The 17,446-nt window shown below is 30.3% G+C and overlaps 1 protein-coding gene across 2 annotated transcripts; it reads right to left on the bottom strand.

The window, feature by feature from the left end:
• Window positions 1-15,449: 15,449 nt before the first annotated feature.
• On the bottom strand, window positions 15,450-17,094 carry LOC114915031 (uncharacterized). Of its 2 annotated transcripts, none has more exons than XM_029268992.2 (3): window positions 16,505-17,094; window positions 16,255-16,415; window positions 15,450-15,755 (listed from the first exon to the last, which is right to left on the bottom strand). In XM_029268992.2, the coding sequence occupies exons 1-3, from the start codon at window positions 16,617-16,619 to the stop codon at window positions 15,615-15,617; spliced, it is 417 nt and encodes a 138-aa protein (XP_029124825.2). In that variant the 5' UTR covers window positions 16,620-17,094; the 3' UTR covers window positions 15,450-15,614. The 2 variants fall into 2 exon arrangements, with proteins under 2 accessions (XP_029124825.2, XP_029124826.2); XM_029268993.2 differs by having other exon boundaries at window positions 16,514-17,081.
• Between the last annotated feature and the right edge of the window lie 352 nt (window positions 17,095-17,446).

A 17,446-nucleotide genomic window follows, 5' to 3' on the forward strand; every position in this document is an offset into this window, starting at 1 on the left:
CCAATTTTATTTTACAAGAATGAAGTATCAAATCATCTTGAATTCATATAAAATTTTGTATATATGATCTAAGAGTAAAAAACTTTCAATCTAACGATTGAATTTATAAAATTTACATTTAATATAAAGTTATTGAGTGATGTAATACTTAGTAAAAGTTACACCTGTGTTATTATAACACTTCTCTTTTAAAATATTATTTTTATAAATTAAATTTTAACATTTTAAATAAATTATTAATTAACTTAATTTATTCATCTTAAATCTAAGATATAAAATTCAAAAAATGTATTTATCCTTGTTTTATTTTTTAATTATCAACCATTAATAAAATACTAATTTAAAATCTTATCAAGTTATATCATAATATTTTCATATCAAGTTTAAAACCAAATATTAGTTATAAAATATGTTAATTTATGTTGTAATTTTATTTCAACATGAAACTTTAAAATAAATGTGTGAATAAAAAAAACTCCGTTAAAACAGTCACGTATTCTATTTGATAGAGAAAAAAGCAATGAAACACATTGTGATGTATTAAAAACTGATCAAAAAGAACCAGCGGGTGGTTTGCCCAATTACTAAAAAATATTTCATTTTATAATTGTTTCACAAATTCTTACTAAGTTTTGTATAAGTCAATTGCTTTTAAACAATGAAACTAGCACGATTATATTAATTGAATTGAATGATTAAGCCTAACTTTTAAAATAACAATTGAAATAAAATAAGATTCATGAAAATAATTTCAAAATATATTAGGTAAATAATTTTTATATATAATAAAATTAAAGACAAGGATTAAAATAATCAATGGAGTTAATGTAATATTCATTTATAAATATTTAAATAAATTATAAGTAGTAAGGTATTATTTAATTTATGTTTAAAATAAAATATTTTATAATATCTAAATGAATTGAATTTTAAGATAAACTATTATATACATATTTAATTAATATAATTTTAAAATATATATGTATAATTAGATATATTTTAAATAAATATTTTTATATTAAAAATTAATTTATCATTAAACAAAATAAAAATATTTCATAATATGGTTGTTGTTGAATCAGTTTTCCATGGTAGGATCATATTCATATATAATAATAGAATCATGTCTCCTCAAAGAAGCGATATCTACTCCAAAGTAGTACGAGCATAATCGAAGATAGATGGTATAACATATTTTAACTAATTGATCTCATATGTTATTGGTGTATATATTTATATATATAATTTATTTTATAATTTTTTATTTATTAAACTAATGGAACATTAATTATATTTTATCAATTTTAGATTTGTTTGATAAATTTTTATTAATCCATATATAAGCCAATTATTTTTAATTTAATGGAACTAACGTGTTTATATCAATTGAACTAGATGTTTAAGTCAATTTTGAAAATAATAATGAAAATAAAATAAGATTTATGAAAAGAAGTTTATTTATCTTAACAAAATTAGAAAGCACAATAAATTATGTATTTTTATATTATCTAATAATGTAATAAAATATTAAGCATGGTAAAAGAGAAATAAATTTCTCAGGAGAAAAATAAATAAATTTTCTAGATAAATTATTATTTAAATTAGTCTAATTTTTTTAAAAAAAGATTCAATTAAAAAGATTATTATTTAATTTTCTTTTATAGCATTATGTTTCTCATTTTTTAATGCATCATGATATATTAATTATCTATCTTAAATTACATAATTTGTATTATTTAAAAAAAATTAATTTTATTAGGAGGGTACTAAATTTTATTTCTTATCATTAATATTTTTATCATTATAAAAATAATATTATATATTTTTATATTTTCTTTCATTTAAAAGAAATATATTTCTAAATTTTTTAAAAAATTTACATTTAGCGACCGATTTTAATTTGGTTACTAAAATTATTATAAATAATATTTTTTTTTTATTTTTTAGCGACCGATTTTAATTTGATCGCTAAAATTATTATTAATAAATTTTTTTTATTTTTTTAGCGACCGATTTTAATTTGGTCGCTAAAATTATTGTAAATAATAATTTTTTATTTTTTTAGCGATCGATTTTAATTTGGTCGCTAAAATTATTATAAATAATAATATTTTTTTTTATTTTTTAGCAACCGATTTTAATTTGGTCGCTAAAATTATTATGAATAAGAATATTTTATTTTTTTAGCGACCGATTTTAATTTGGTCACTAAATTTATTATAAATAATAATTTTTTTTTATTTTTTTAGCGACCGAAACCATTCCGTCGCTATTTTAATCAACAATTATTATTTTAGCGACCGATTTTTGCTACTAAAAAATTCGGTCGCTAAATAAAATTTGCAACTAAATCAAATTCGGTCGTTAATTATGTCGCTATTAGTGACGGAAAAAAATTGGTCACTAATTTCGGTGGCTAAATTGACTTTTTTTTTTTGTAGTGAATAAGCTATCAGAAACATGATTATTCCTCTAAAATAAAATAAACCAACATGCATTCGTACTACTGATTAGGCAAGTATTAGTAAAGTATCAACTTTGAATAATTAGATTTGAAAACAACAAAGAAATGCAATGAAATCCAGAAACAAATGAAAAATAATCAAATATACTGTTAGAATAATTTAAAATATCTTAAATAATTTTTTAGGAATAGTTTCCACACTTTCTTATTATCTCAAGATTTGCTTCCTTAAGGGTTAGCGCTTTATGTTTGTTGAACATAATGTAAAGCACCATACCTTATCATATCAAGTCCATATCAATTCAGTATCTTTATCAGCCAGTAGAATTTCTACGTTCCTTCTATGTTTATCAGCCTGCATTTTCATTAATAGTAAAATACACTATATACTAACAGTGTATATACTAACAGAGAAATACCAAGAAATAAGGATGAACACAGAGGTTTAATGTAAACAATCATTGACTGAAAAAAATACCAAGGCAAAAGAGAAGCAAATTCACTGTATCTAAAATTTGTGCAAACAGAATATAAGAAGAGTGGCTGTAGTGTCTAACTGACTATTTAGAGAACCCACAAACAAATCCAGGCAAAGAGAAACAATAAACATGGTGATTTTGTGACGTGAATAACGAAAATGAAAACAGAGAGCCAGAAATTGCCAATTGCATCATTTATATCTGGCAATGGTAGTTTATCCCTCCAACCCTTGAACCCCCACCCCCACCCCCAATTTTATTTTATTTTATTATAAATTTATTCTACCACTAGGGTACGAATCAAATGATCAAAGTCTCCAGCGGGCGTAAATCCACAACAACAAAAAACATTGTTCAGAGAAAAAGCTTTGATGTTCTAAGATTTCACAAGCACAACATACCCTAACCAAAATTACATTCACCTCCAAAACCCTTAATGACAAAGACCAATAGTAACACGATGATAAACCCTAACCAAAATCATAGTCTATAAGATGATGAAAATGTAACTGCATGTCTCAAAAATGAAAAAGATATGCAGAATCATAAAAGTAAAACCCGGAGGTCAGTATTTTGCTGCATGTACCTTAATAATAGGAGTGGGGGAAGTTTACGCAGGGACGTGATGAGTAGGTTTTTATGTGATTGAGGGAGGCGGTCGACCTTTCACCTTTCGCGTCTCTTGTTCGGCAACAAGGAGGAAGAGTGGAGAAGTGGGCACGGCACCTTTCACCTTTCTACTTTCACCTTTGAAAAAGCAATTTCACTCTTAGAATTTAAGAGAGAAACTAAAAATAAGGCGCTAACAACTATTTTTTCCTTTATTTTATATAAGTATAAAAAATATTAGTTAATATAATTTTTTAAGCAGATTATATTATTAAATATAAATATTTTAAACTTTTTATTTGATAAATTTAAATAACTTTTATCTTTATAAATGAATTTAATTTAAACTATAATTAAAAATAACAATAAGCTAAATAGAAATAATACTGATAAAAATATACAAAAAGATATATTATTATAATTTTAATATGATATTATTTTAAATTCCAAAATAATATTAAAAAATAAATATAAGAAAAAAATTATACATAGTAATAAGTTGTTGTTTTAGTTTTAAAAATAATAAAATACTGGTATTTGGAAAAAATTTAAAATACATTAAAAATGAAGTGAAATATTTACTCTATGCAATTAGTTTTGTTTTAAATCTCATGTATTTATTACTTTTACCTCTTATAATATTAATATTGCTTTTATTTTGAATACTTTTAAATAAAAAATTAAATTAAGTTGATTAAAATTTTTACAATTCAAACTACTGAAACGAATATTACTTAATATTATACGTGTTTTATATTTTTTTTTCAGAGGAAAGGTAAGTGTATTTTTTCTTCACACAATGATGCAATATTTATGAGTTATAGAAAATGCATTAGTAGTAAAATAAATACTTTAAAAAGTAGTATTTCTTTTAACAACATTATAATAGAATTTTTATTTAAAATTTATTTATATATGATATAAATGTACTAAAATTACAATTGTATAAAAATATAATAATATTTGGAACAAAAAACTTATAAAAACAAAATTATTATAGCATACTGATGTGGCAAGAGAGAAGAAAGTAAAGTTATGCTTATTGAAAAGAGATACACACACACACACACATATATATATATATAGAGAGAGTTATAGAGAGAAGGTAAATTAAATTAAATTTATTAAAAAAGATAGAGTAAAAAAAAATATGTTGAGCAAAAACGTTTTTGAAAAAATCGTGATACGTGTTTAGAAAAAAAAAACTTCCTTTATATATAATATGATAATTAACAAATATCTTGATAAAATTGATTAATATATCTATATAATTTATGTGACACCCTTACTACCCCAACACATATATAAATATAATCATATAAATAAACTAAAGAATAAAATTTTTAACGTTGGTAAAAGGGTTCACATAAAACTTTCATATTCATTTATCAATAACCAACATAATAATTGAAAATAAAACTTGAAAGTTTACAAATTGTTTTCAAAATCATATTTACAATTCCAAATCCATATAAAATCTATGTCCTAAAAATCCTCTGCCCCGATGTCACAATATCAGAGCATACCCACAATTCAACTGTTGGCATTCTAGATGTCACTCGTAACCGAATCTTCCTCACCTAAAACATCCACAATTTATACGGTGAGAAAAGAAAATATCTACATGCAAAGTACATACAACCACATCATAATGAAATCATAATTCATATATATACAAGCATGTATCACAATTTATCAATCCATCACAATCCACACAATTTTACGATTAACAATATCATTTCCACATCCATAATTCAAGCCAATCTTACAATTAACACTATGTCAAGACCTCGCCACATCTGACACAAGTGATACGGGTTAATTGCCTCACTCAACCCACACCATACTAGGGTTCGTATCATCCCTGATCATCTAGGACTACGCTCGTCCCTGAAGCATCACCTACCCAGGGTTCGTATCATCCCTGATCATTTAGGAGTACGCTCGTCCCTGAAGCATGAGTGTGAGGAACCACAATTACAATCTATACAGTCTCTTGCAATTAACCCTATGCCAGGGCTGCCATAATCGACATAAGTGGTGTGTGTTAACTGTCTTACTCATCTCACACCATGCTAGGGTCACGCCCTCCCTGTAGCACCACTTACTCAGGGGTCGTGCCATCCCTAGTCATTAATGTGAGGAAACATATCGCAATCACATTCTTAATCATGTCCATACAACATCTCATCTCATATCACGATTTCATATCACATACACAATTCCATATCACATACTCAACAAATAAGTTTAACAAAATAAGGGTTTACACATCCCTCAAGCAATTCACATCTAGATCATCAATTCTTATTAAATAATATAATAATAACATTCATAAATTAATATAATAAACAATAGAATTATCAATTTAATATAATTTTAACATAAATAGTAAAATCTCCAATTGTCCCAAAACCTAGCTCACAGACACTTTTCTACAATTTCGTTCTCTTTCCCAGATCACCATTCTTACAAATTATTAGCATATTTATAATCCTCAACACATACAGAATCTAATGAGATCCTCAATTCCTCAAATAGAAATCATCCAATTTTCACAACCTAACTTACAGGTACTTTTCTATAATTTCGTTCTCTCTCCCAGAGCATCATTTTTACAAATTAATCATATATCCATATTCCAAAATAAATACAGAATCAAATAAGACCAATAATTCTTCAAACATAAATAATTATAAAATTACTCATAATCCTAAGAGATTCTTCCTCTACCCAATTCCCTCATGCAACTCTACATATAAATAATTCCCTTTTCCCCCGTACCTGGATAAATAGGAACTAGGGCATAACCTCCTCCTTTCTTTCCTTAAACAAGGACCGAGACTAAAACTGGGGCAGAACCTCATCCTCTGAGTTTCTCTTGGTCTTTAGAGAGAAGAAGAGGAAAAAAGAGCATAAGAGAGAAGGAAGAAAAGGTGTGTGAAAATGAGAGAAATGAGGGTCTATTTATAGGAATTCTGGCTCACCTACCGGAACGGCCTGTACTGAAAGCGGAACGGCCCATTCCGGAACCTTCAAGTATACACAAAATTTTCCACTGGAACGGCCCGTTACAACTAAAATATTTTAAGTATTTTTCTTATTCTGGAACGGCCCGTTTCACTTTGGGAACGGCCCGTTCTGGAACAACCCAAATAGGCAAATTTTCTACTTTGGAACGACCCGTTATGCTACTTAAAAATGGGTTCATTTTCATCATTTGGAACGGCCTGTTCCACTTTTGGAACGGCCCGTTCTGGGCAATCAAACATAGGTATATTTAGTCATTTGGAACGGCCCGTTCCAATTTTGGAACAGCCCGTTCCGGGCTACTGATCCACCCTAATTGGGCCCTTGGCCCAGTGAAAATTGGGCTTTACAATTTATGCTTACTTTAATTTTTCAAGTATTATATATGAAATATAAGCTAAATATTTATTTAGAGTTTTTTAATGTTGATCCTTCCAATTTTTTAAAATTATTTTTAATCCTTATAGGATTATCCTTTCTCAATTTCAATCTTTATAATATTTTTTTTGAAAGTTTAGTCAATATAAGTTTATATTTTTTCTTTCTAATTTTTAGTTGTTAGTACGAAGTTACATGAACTAAAGTAAAAGAAAATTATAATATATATTTAATGAACTAAAATTTGAAAAATGCATATTTATAAGGATAAAAATTTAAAGAACTAAAATTGAGAAAACATGAACTTACAAAGACTAAATTCATATATAAATCAAAATAAACAAAAATATTTTAATTATCATAATTAAGAAAACAAAACATATACGGACTAAATTCATATTGTAAACATATAAATTATATTTAAAATTTATGATGATATAAATATATATATATATATATATATATATATATATATATATATATATGTGTGTGTGTGTGTGTGTGTGTGTGTGTGTGTGTGTTTTAAAAAATATATATGAGTGAAAATTCAGTTACTTCAAAAGTAACTCTTAAGAGTTATTTAATGAATGTAATTATGTTATATATTGAATTTCTTATTCAATAAATTAAGTCTAAAAATTTGTATACTTTATCTTTTAATCAATAGTTTTATTTAATAGATAATGTTAGATAATATTTAATAATTTTTAAAATTAATATTAGATAATATTTAATAATTTTAAAAATATTTTTAAATATTCAATAATTAAAAAAAATGAAGAGATAACAAATAAGATAAAATATATATAAGTAAAATAAAAAGAAAAAAATATGAGAAATTTCAAATTCTTACTTTTTTGGGAGAATTTGAAATTATATTATTTCAAGAAATTTTACAAATACTTTAATTTCAAATTCTACTAGCAACGAAATCTCTTATTTGCGAGGGATTAGCGAAAAACCTTTTCCCTCACTAATTTGCGACGAATTTGCTAGGCATTTGCGAGGGCTATACTTATAACTCATTAGCGAGGGATTTGCGACAAGAAAACTCCCTCGCTAAATGAAAAATTCGTTTTTATATTTTGGCTCATAATTTTGCGAGGGATTTGCGAGGGCCTATGTTCCTCGCTAATTAAATAAGCACTAGCTTTAGCAACGGATTTGCGAGGAGATGAAGGTTGGTCGCAAAATGATCCTATTTAGCGAGGGATATAAATCCAAGCTATTTCCTCGCTAATTAGCGAGGGATTAGAGAGGAACTGTATTCCTCGCTAGTCCCTCGCTAATTAGTGAGGAAATAGCTTGGATTTATATCCCTCGCTAAATTCCCTCGCTAATCCGCGAAATTCTTGTAGTGCAATAAGCTTAAAACCCAAAAAGTTGAAATGTGTTTATATATATATATATATTCATAAAAGTTGAAAAGATTATATCCAATTCCAAACAAGGAGTGATTTAGTTATTCATTTCCATGGTAGCCTTCAAGAAAAAGATGGAAAGAGGAAGAAAATATACTAATGATTTGATATTAAGCTCCAAAATGAGTGTCAAAAACAAAGTTTATCATGCCCAATATATTTGAGAAATAACTTACTAATCAAGATGTATCTACTTGTCAATGCTTCATCAATTAAGAAATACACAGTTAAATGTGTTTAGGGTTTATGTTGATTTGTGATAATAGTCGTAGCACAGATAGAAAATAGATGGAATTGGACATGTACCATTCCATGTATTCATTTGTGTGAAACAATGGACCTTGCATTGGATGACCTATCAATGTGTGCTCACGTCTGTTGTTCCATATGTTGACCTATCTGGCCAGAACGGCTCGTTCCAAAATCAGAACAGCCCATTCTGGTTCAACTGGTCATGTGCTTTTTTTGAATCTGGAACGGCCCCCATATTCAAAAATAACACATGACCAGTTGAACCAGAACGAGCCGTCCTGATTTCGGAACGGGCCGTTCTGATCCATTCGTCATGTGTTATTTTTTCATCTGGAATGGCCCGTTCTGATCCATTCTTCACATGTTATTGTTTCATTTGGAACGGGCCGTTCTGATTTCAGAACGTCCCATTCCGAACGTGAATAATAGTTGTGTCAGTACATTGGAACATGTGCTTTTTGGGTAATTTTTTAAAAAAAAATTATTTCAATAAAAAATTCAGAAACTTTGATCTTGTGTGATAGGTGTAACACCCCAATTTTCAAAAAGGTTATTATTATTATTATTATTATTATTAGATGGTATTTGGTCATAATTATTTTAATAATTATAGAGGAATATTATTTTGTACGTTTTAAATAATTATTATTTTGGACAATTATTTTGTACGTATTAAATAAGTATTTTTATTAGCATTTTTAAATAAATATTTATATGTTTTAAGAGAAGGTTGATTTTATATGATATTTTGTTATTGAAATTATATTATTATATTTAGGGTCAGAAATATATTATTATTATAGAGAAAAAATATTTTATAATATACATGTATTTATTTTATTTAATTATTTTGAGGAAAATTAGAAGTGGGTTAGAAGAGAAGGAAAATGGGTTGGGTTGACCCAGTCCAATGGATTAATTTTAAGAAAGGAGTCAGGTGGTGTTAACCCTATCTGCCTCATTTGCGTTCTGAAGGGTTAGGGAAAAAAAGAGGAGAAACAAAGAGCTCTAAGGAAGAGTACTCAGGAACGATCTTAGATCACACCAAGACCATTCATCTTCTGCTCATCCAGGTACGGGGGGATGGGTTTCTTCATATGTGAATATAGGGGTGTTCGGGTAGTGAGGGCAATCCCTAAGTCCCTCTAGGAACTCTATTTAAAATTCTGAACGATTATCTGTGCAATCGATGTTCTAAATTCTTAATTCATTTGGAAGAACTTATTTCTTGAATTGTCTTCGAATTCCATTGGGGCTTTCTTGTTAATTCTTTATCCTTAAATTTGATGACTTGAATTTTATGTGTTAAGAAGAGTTTAGATTTTTTTTGTAAAACCAATGGAAACCAATTTTTGAGGCTTGAGATGTGTATGGATTGATTTGGAACGTATGAAGAATATAAATGGAGTTAAACTGAACCAACGGGGTGTAGAAGTAGTGAAAATTGGTAAAAAACCTTGTTGGAACTCGTAAAACGCAGGTTTAATTGCACAGAGGGGAGTCTGGGCAGAGATTTGGGCGCTCAGCGCCAGTTTTGGGCGCTCAGCGCCAGTTTTGGGCGTCGGGCATCGGGACCCCGACATACGTTTGTAATTTTGCGATATCTTTCTGTGTAGTTATCCAAATCGAGTGCCGTTTGTTTTGTTAGAAACTAGACATCTGGGGCTACCATTTAGACACAAGAATCGTGTAAAAATATTAATATTTGATCAAGTTATGTGAGTTGCAATTTGAGCCTTCCAATCTGTGTGCGAACCACAACATCAATTTTTGTGAGCCCTGAATGGTAACCTAAACGACTTTATTAGGATTTGTGTTCTTCATGAAAGTTGTAGATATTGATGTTAGGATTCTAATGGAGTTGGGATCACTTAGAAAGGATATGTATATCTCGAGTTATGGTTAAATTATTAACTGAATGTCATAGATATTGTGATGTGTGTGAAGAATTATGTGAAATTTGTGATCTATGATGTTGATAACTTAATGATAGGTACCTAGCATGTGAGGATGATATTGCATGGATTGTTATTGACATGTGATGATGTTATATAATGGAGATGCATTAATTATGAGTTACGTGGGATGCATGAGTTGCATGAGACTTATGAGTTGCATGTGGTGCTTGAGAAGCCAGACGTGGCTATATTGCATTGGACCCTGGGCCCAGAGAGGGGTTGAGACAGGGGGGGACCATGACGGGAGGCATTCCATGCTTGGGCCGTTGGGTGTTTAACTGCGCAGCTCACTGGCCATAGAGGGTTTAACGGTGGGTGGATTGCCTTTGCACGGGCCGCTGGATGTTTAACCGTGCAACATACCGGCCCTGGGAGGGTGTGAGAACGGTATGCCCGCATTGCCAACAACTAAGGGAATTGACGAGGTACGCCCATTGTGCGGAGTGCCAAGTTGAGACTCTTAGGAGAGGAGATGTGTATGAGCATATAGTGAGCATGTGTATGAAAGCTTGTATGATTGAAAAAAAATGATGTTTGGTAATTATATGAGATGTATTTGTTGTTTATAGTTAATGATGATATTTTGGTGCACGGTGTGGGGTGGGAATTGGGTAGCTCTATGTTCATATATGATGTTATCTATCTCTCACCGTCCTGTTTTTATGTGGTTTTCTTTTAGGTGAAGATGAAGGCACTCATAGTGTTGAGTTCTAAAGGAAAAAGGTTCTACTCCGATAGGATGTGACATTGGGGCATGAATTTAGGATGCTTTAGTTATGAATTGTTATTTGTCGTTTGAGGAGACTTATTTTTAGGAGTTTTATATTCACCTTATATTTGTAAATTCCGGATCCCTTTCATTTTTCTTTAGAGACCTTGATAATTTTCTTTTAAGAGTAAAACTTTATTATTATTATTATTATTATTTCTATTTATTTCAAGACTTGTGAACCTATGAGTTTTTATTAAAATATGTGGACCCTTCTTGATGTTATATTTATTGAATTATTCTTATTGTTGTTACTTATCTATTATGGGGTAGAAGGGTGTCACAATAGGGTGTATGATAGGTAATAGGATTAGATGCATCCAATGGTGAATAAAAGTGGTGCATCCATACACCACTTGTATAAGTGATCTTTCAGAGAATTTACCCTTTCTAATATATATATATATATATATATATATATATATATATATATATATATAGGGACGAATCTACATACAATTAAGTGGGGGTACTTGTCCCCACTACCATTTTACACATACACAATTTTTTTTATTCAAAAAATAATATATTTTAAAAATGAAAGTTATATTCTAATAATATATATATACACACACACACACACACACACACACACACATATATATATATATATATATATATATATATATATTTAAATAATCATATGTATAAAATATAAATTCAGAGAAAATGTTTATTTATTTGATATTTGTCAAACTTTCGAATGAGATTAGTTCTCATATATGATAAAATAAAATTTGTAGCATGCATGTTTACCTTTTGTGCTTTCTGTTTATTGTATATATTGATAAAAAATAAAAATAGTAATAATTGTAAGATTGTATACGTTGATTTTAAAAACATCAAAATAGGAAAGATTGAAAGATTTATGTTTTATTTATAATTTTTATTATAAAATATGTTTTAAAATAAATTATCATCTAAAAATTTATACCACATATTAAAAACATGTTTATATCATAAATAAATTAAACTTGATTTTATAAAATTTAACATATTTATTTTGATGTTTTTATTAATGTTAAATTATTATAAAGTGGTCTTTAAGATTGTAGTTCTAACCAAACATTTAAAAAATGTCTATGACAGATAAATATGTCATATTTAGTACATGTATTTTTAAAGAAAGTTGGATTCAAACCTTTTAAATTATAATATAACATAGTCTGTTCTAGTTTATTTTCATCCTTAATCGTAATTGTAGATATAAAAACTTGTAAAAAATAATTATAATATATATTTATACTTTTAAAAGTTATATGTAAAATTTTTAATATTACAAATATATGAATAAGTATTACCCCCACTATCTAAATTTTTTGGATCCATCACTATATATATATATATATATATATATATATATATATATATATATAGAGAGAGAGAGAGAGAGAGAGAGAGAGAGAGGAGGGTTATAATAACACTGATTTAATTTTTACTAACTATTACACTGTTCAATAACTTTATATTAAATGTGAATTTTATAAATTTAACCATTAGATTGAAAGATCATATCACTTTATATGTTTATATCAAATTTTATTAGAATTGAACAACAACTTGAAGGTAATCAAATTGTTCATATTTTAATATATTTTGAAATGTATATTGTTCCTGCGTGGGAACACTCCTCTCGTCGTTCTTCCTTCCTGATCTCCTAAGTCTTTAGTCCCGACCGAACACTGTCTTCAAAGGGTGTGGAGGGTACCTGCAAAGGCACTCCAACGATCAAGTAAGTATTCAGTATGGAGCAATAAATGCCTTTATGTTGAATAGTAACGTACCTCATTTATGTCACATCACCTGTGTATTTATAGAGACACAATTGGGCCTGGTGGGCCTTCAGTCTTGGGAGATGGGTAACACCTGAATTAACCTTAATCTCTTCCTAATCAGGCATGGTAATTACTGTATAATAAGTGTCTAATTTTGTCACGTGTTGTTCTAACTGGTCTTTGTTGAAGTCCTCGGCCAGGTACAAGGCCGAGAGGGTATTCGGCCTATCCTAAGGCCGAGGAGGTGTTCGGCCTATCCTAAGGCCGAGGGGGTGTTCGGCCTATCCTAAGGCCGAGTGGGTGTGGTAGTGTGTATACGGCTGGTCCTTGTCGAAGTCCTCAGCCCGGTACGAAGCCGACAAGGTTTTCGGCCCACCCTAAGGCCGAGGAGGCTTTCGGTTTAAGTCAATGCCGAGGGTTTTGCTCCATGCTCTTCTGAGTTGGTCTTTGTTGAAGTCCTCGGCTAGGTACAAGGCCGAGAGGGTGTTCGGCCTACCCTGAGGCCGAGGAGGTGTTCGGACTATCCTAAGCCCGAGGGGGTGTAGTAGTGTGCTACACCGGTTCGGGTCCCCCTTTCGGCCTACTATCTGACCGAAGGGGTACCCACTTGTGAATAGCGTCTTTGTCGGTTCGGGCACCCCTATCGACTTATTGCTTGATCGAAGAGGTGCCTCCTAGTACATATATATTACATCAATTTTGTTTTATAAGAATGAAGTATCAAATCATTTTAGATTAATATAAAACTTTGTATATATGATTTAAGAGTAAAAAAATTTCAATCTAACGGTTGGATTTACAAATTTCACATTTAATATAAAGTTATTGAACAGTGTAATACTTAGTAAAAGTTACACCGATGTTATTATAACCCTCCTCACACACACACACACACACCCACACACACACACACACATATATGACTTCTTTCTTGTCCAAAACACTACATTCAATTTTATGCGTTATTTGAATTTCTTTTACTTTGAACACTAAAGTAATGATGTATGTTCTTAATAACAGTTTTGTACTGGGGGACTCTTTACATAGTTTCATTAGTGATGATTTTATCTATGATAGGAGGAATTTAAGTAATTTTAAGTAAGGATGTATGTTATTACTCACAAATTTTATGTGTCAATCTTGTTGGGATATCTACTCTTATAGTGATGTTGCATATTTGGTTTAAAATGTATGTAGTTGTGTCTCAAGTTGGGCACACCCTTTGTTTGTAGTGGAATTCGTCTATGAGTTCTTTTTATTTGAACTAGCACGAAATCGTTTCAATTTAGGTATTTTATAGTAAACTTTCTTAAGAACAGAAAGATTATCAAACAGAGTGATTAATAAGAATTTGTTTCCAGATTTTCATAAATAATTATCAAACAACAATTTTCATGCATATAAACACTCAAATGAACGGAATGAACAATACATATATTGGCAATACAAATCATTGTCCAATTTACACAATTATCAAGTTATAAAATGATGATTTTAAGAACGACAAACTATGAACTATGAAATTAAACTAAACTACACTAATTCTATGAAAAGAAATCAAAACGTGGCCAAGAAACCATACCCAACAGCAATCCCATGCACGGAAGCCATATACGCAGGCAGAAAGTGCTTACAAAAGTGCAAGTATGAAATTTCTGACCCCTCTGAAGTGACAGACTCTTCATATTTATAGAATTAATCGAGAGTGGTTAATTTCCATCATGGGTATGTAACTGCTGCCCACTATACTAATTATGCGGCTTAAAGGTAACTTCTCCCAACCGTTCCATTCAAGTTTTTATTTTTTAACTTGATCTTCGATAACTGCTTTGGTGCACTTATTTAACTGCCTAAAACCTCCGGTAACCACCTCTTGCATTTTTTCGAGTCATTTTCGAGCATGCATGCTTATAGTTTTTGATGTTCGATTTGTCTAGTAAGTACCTTGTCAATCAACTTCTTCGAGTGGCCCTTACATCCATACTAAAAAAGAGGATATTAAAATTGTTGGATTAACAAAATATTTGATCCAAATTTGTTTACTTTTTGTTTTCTACTACAACACACGTTTTTTACATCGGTTCCGTGAAGTCATCTATATCGGTTCTAAAACCAATGTAGAATAGAGCGACATAAAAAAATATATAGATTTTTACATCAGTTCTCAGAACTGATGTAGATTAGAACATAAATCTACATTGGCTCTGCTAAAAATCGATGTAGATTTATGTCTTAATTTACATCGATTTTAGGTGAATCGATGTAGATTTATCTCCCCTTCTACATTCCTAATCTCATTGTTCCCACATAGGACTTCCTTTTCAAGTGGATGGAGGGCATGTGTTTTTTAAAATTGAACATTTTGCAAGCCAAAACAACATTCAATCCAAATATGTATAAACATCTTATTCAAGGAAAGATAAATTAAATAGTACTTCTAATTTCCAATAAAACACTACCAACAAGAGAATGCATGGAACTAAATAAAAGCTGCACAAAACAGAGACGAATGCTTCTTTTGTTTATTTTCTTGCCACTCTTTGATATCAACATCTATCCTTGGCTTCACGTTTGTATTGAATCCCAGATACGATTCATATCCAACACATGATTGGAGGGCCTGTGAAAACCAATAACATCAAACACACACACCCGGTTTCAATTAATACAAATAGTTACAATTATAGTGAATCATAGTGAATTAATACAAATAGTTACAATTTTGTGACAAGTTAGGCAATTCACATATCACCTAGTAGATCAACTTTTTCCCCTATACAACAAACCACATAATAAAAATTCCTTAAAACAACCTAGTTTATGTAAATATATCATGTAGTACCAATTATACGAGTTTGTACAAGTTCCATGTATCTATCTTTAGACCACTGTTAAGAAAATTAAACCCACAATGATGCAGTAGCAGACGTGAAGCCAGTTCACTCCCCATTCAATGATTTAGCCTTCACAATGATACTACACATTCCATAAACGATGTGATTTCTCTATACAACCACTTTCATCTGGAATTTCTAGACCACATACCCCTTATCCAAGCATCACCTATTTCCTTAAACAAACAAGTCAAATCAACTACCAAAAACATAAAAAATCCTCACCTCAAAAGCATTTTCTCCAGGCACTCCATCTTCTGCTTGCAGTTTACTGGATTCCGGATTGACCACATCCCACAAGAAACCATTGTCATGTCCAATAGAAATCTTGTCAAATTCCCTGTCAATAGCTCTACATTGAGGCTCCACATGTGCCACATACTTATCTATAATTCCATACAACAAAAAATGCATTCGGTGTTTAATATAGTTCCAATAAAGGGCCAAAATTTTGGATTTATAACAATGAATTAACCTGAATAACCTTTGTTAACCAACGATATCACGCCTCGCACGTCACCGGAGTTGCCCACCCTAAAGATCCCGCCGTTGCCGGAGAGGTCAGCGAGCACAGCGTCGCAGCTGGCCATGGCGTCGAGGTTGTACCCGATGGAGGGCCCGCACTTCTTGAGCACCACTGCCTTGTCCTCGACGCCGATGAAGGTGGCATGGTCGTACTTGATGAAGCAGCCGTCGAGCTACACGACACCGCTGTAGGTCTGGCGGCAGATGTCGTCGGCGCGCGACGCAGGTGGCGCAGTCCGACATGGCAAGGTCACTGCGGCACTAGTAGAGGTCGTACAACGCGTCCTCAAAGCGAGAAGAGAGAGTTATTCACAGAGAGAGGGCTCTTGCGCAAGTTTAGGGTTTTGTTCTCGATACTACATCGGTTATTAGGTGAACCGATGTAGATCTATTTATAATTATTTACAAAATTGCCACCGCGCATTTAATACTACATCGGTCCCACTAAAAACGATGTAGAACACTCAATATTTACATCGGTCCCAGCCATAACCAATGTAAATATACTTTATATTATATACTTATTTACAAAAATGTCACCGCATTTGATTTCTACATCGATTTTACCTAAATCGATGTAGAATTGACGATATTAAATAGTAACTTTCTAGTAGTGGTTGGATAAATTAGTTGAAATAATTTAGATATAATAAAATAGATGATGGATTATAAAAAAGAACAATTTGATTGCATGGATTTTTTCTCTCGAAAGGTTGACGAAATTCACTTATACACATTATTAATTAATAAATTAATGAGTTTTCAAATATCTTGGTATTATATTGACATTAGAATATACAGAAATTTAAAATTTTCATGTAGTTAGTGTTCAAATTAACTATAACATGAAATGTAAGGTACATTGAATATAAATATAACCACAAATTATGTA

The sequence above is a fragment of the Cajanus cajan genome, chromosome 2 (genome assembly GCF_000230855.2).
Source record: "Cajanus cajan strain Asha chromosome 2, NIPB_CcT2T_4, whole genome shotgun sequence".
Lineage (NCBI taxonomy): Eukaryota > Viridiplantae > Streptophyta > Magnoliopsida > Fabales > Fabaceae > Cajanus > Cajanus cajan.

What these genes read in the sequence shown, in the direction of transcription:
- LOC114915031 (XM_029268992.2), bottom strand. Translation starts at nt 16,619, where the DNA reads ATGGCCAGCTGCGACGCTGTGCTCGCTGACCTCTCCGGCAACGGCGGG. An exon ending in GGTTAACAAAGGTTATTCAG is followed by an intron (nt 16,416 to 16,504) that starts GTTAATTCATTG and finishes ATGGAATTATAG; the next exon opens with ATAAGTATGTGGCACATGTG. An exon ending in CTGGAGAAAATGCTTTTGAG is followed by an intron (nt 15,756 to 16,254) that starts GTGAGGATTTTT and finishes TGGTTTTCACAG; the next exon opens with GCCCTCCAATCATGTGTTGG.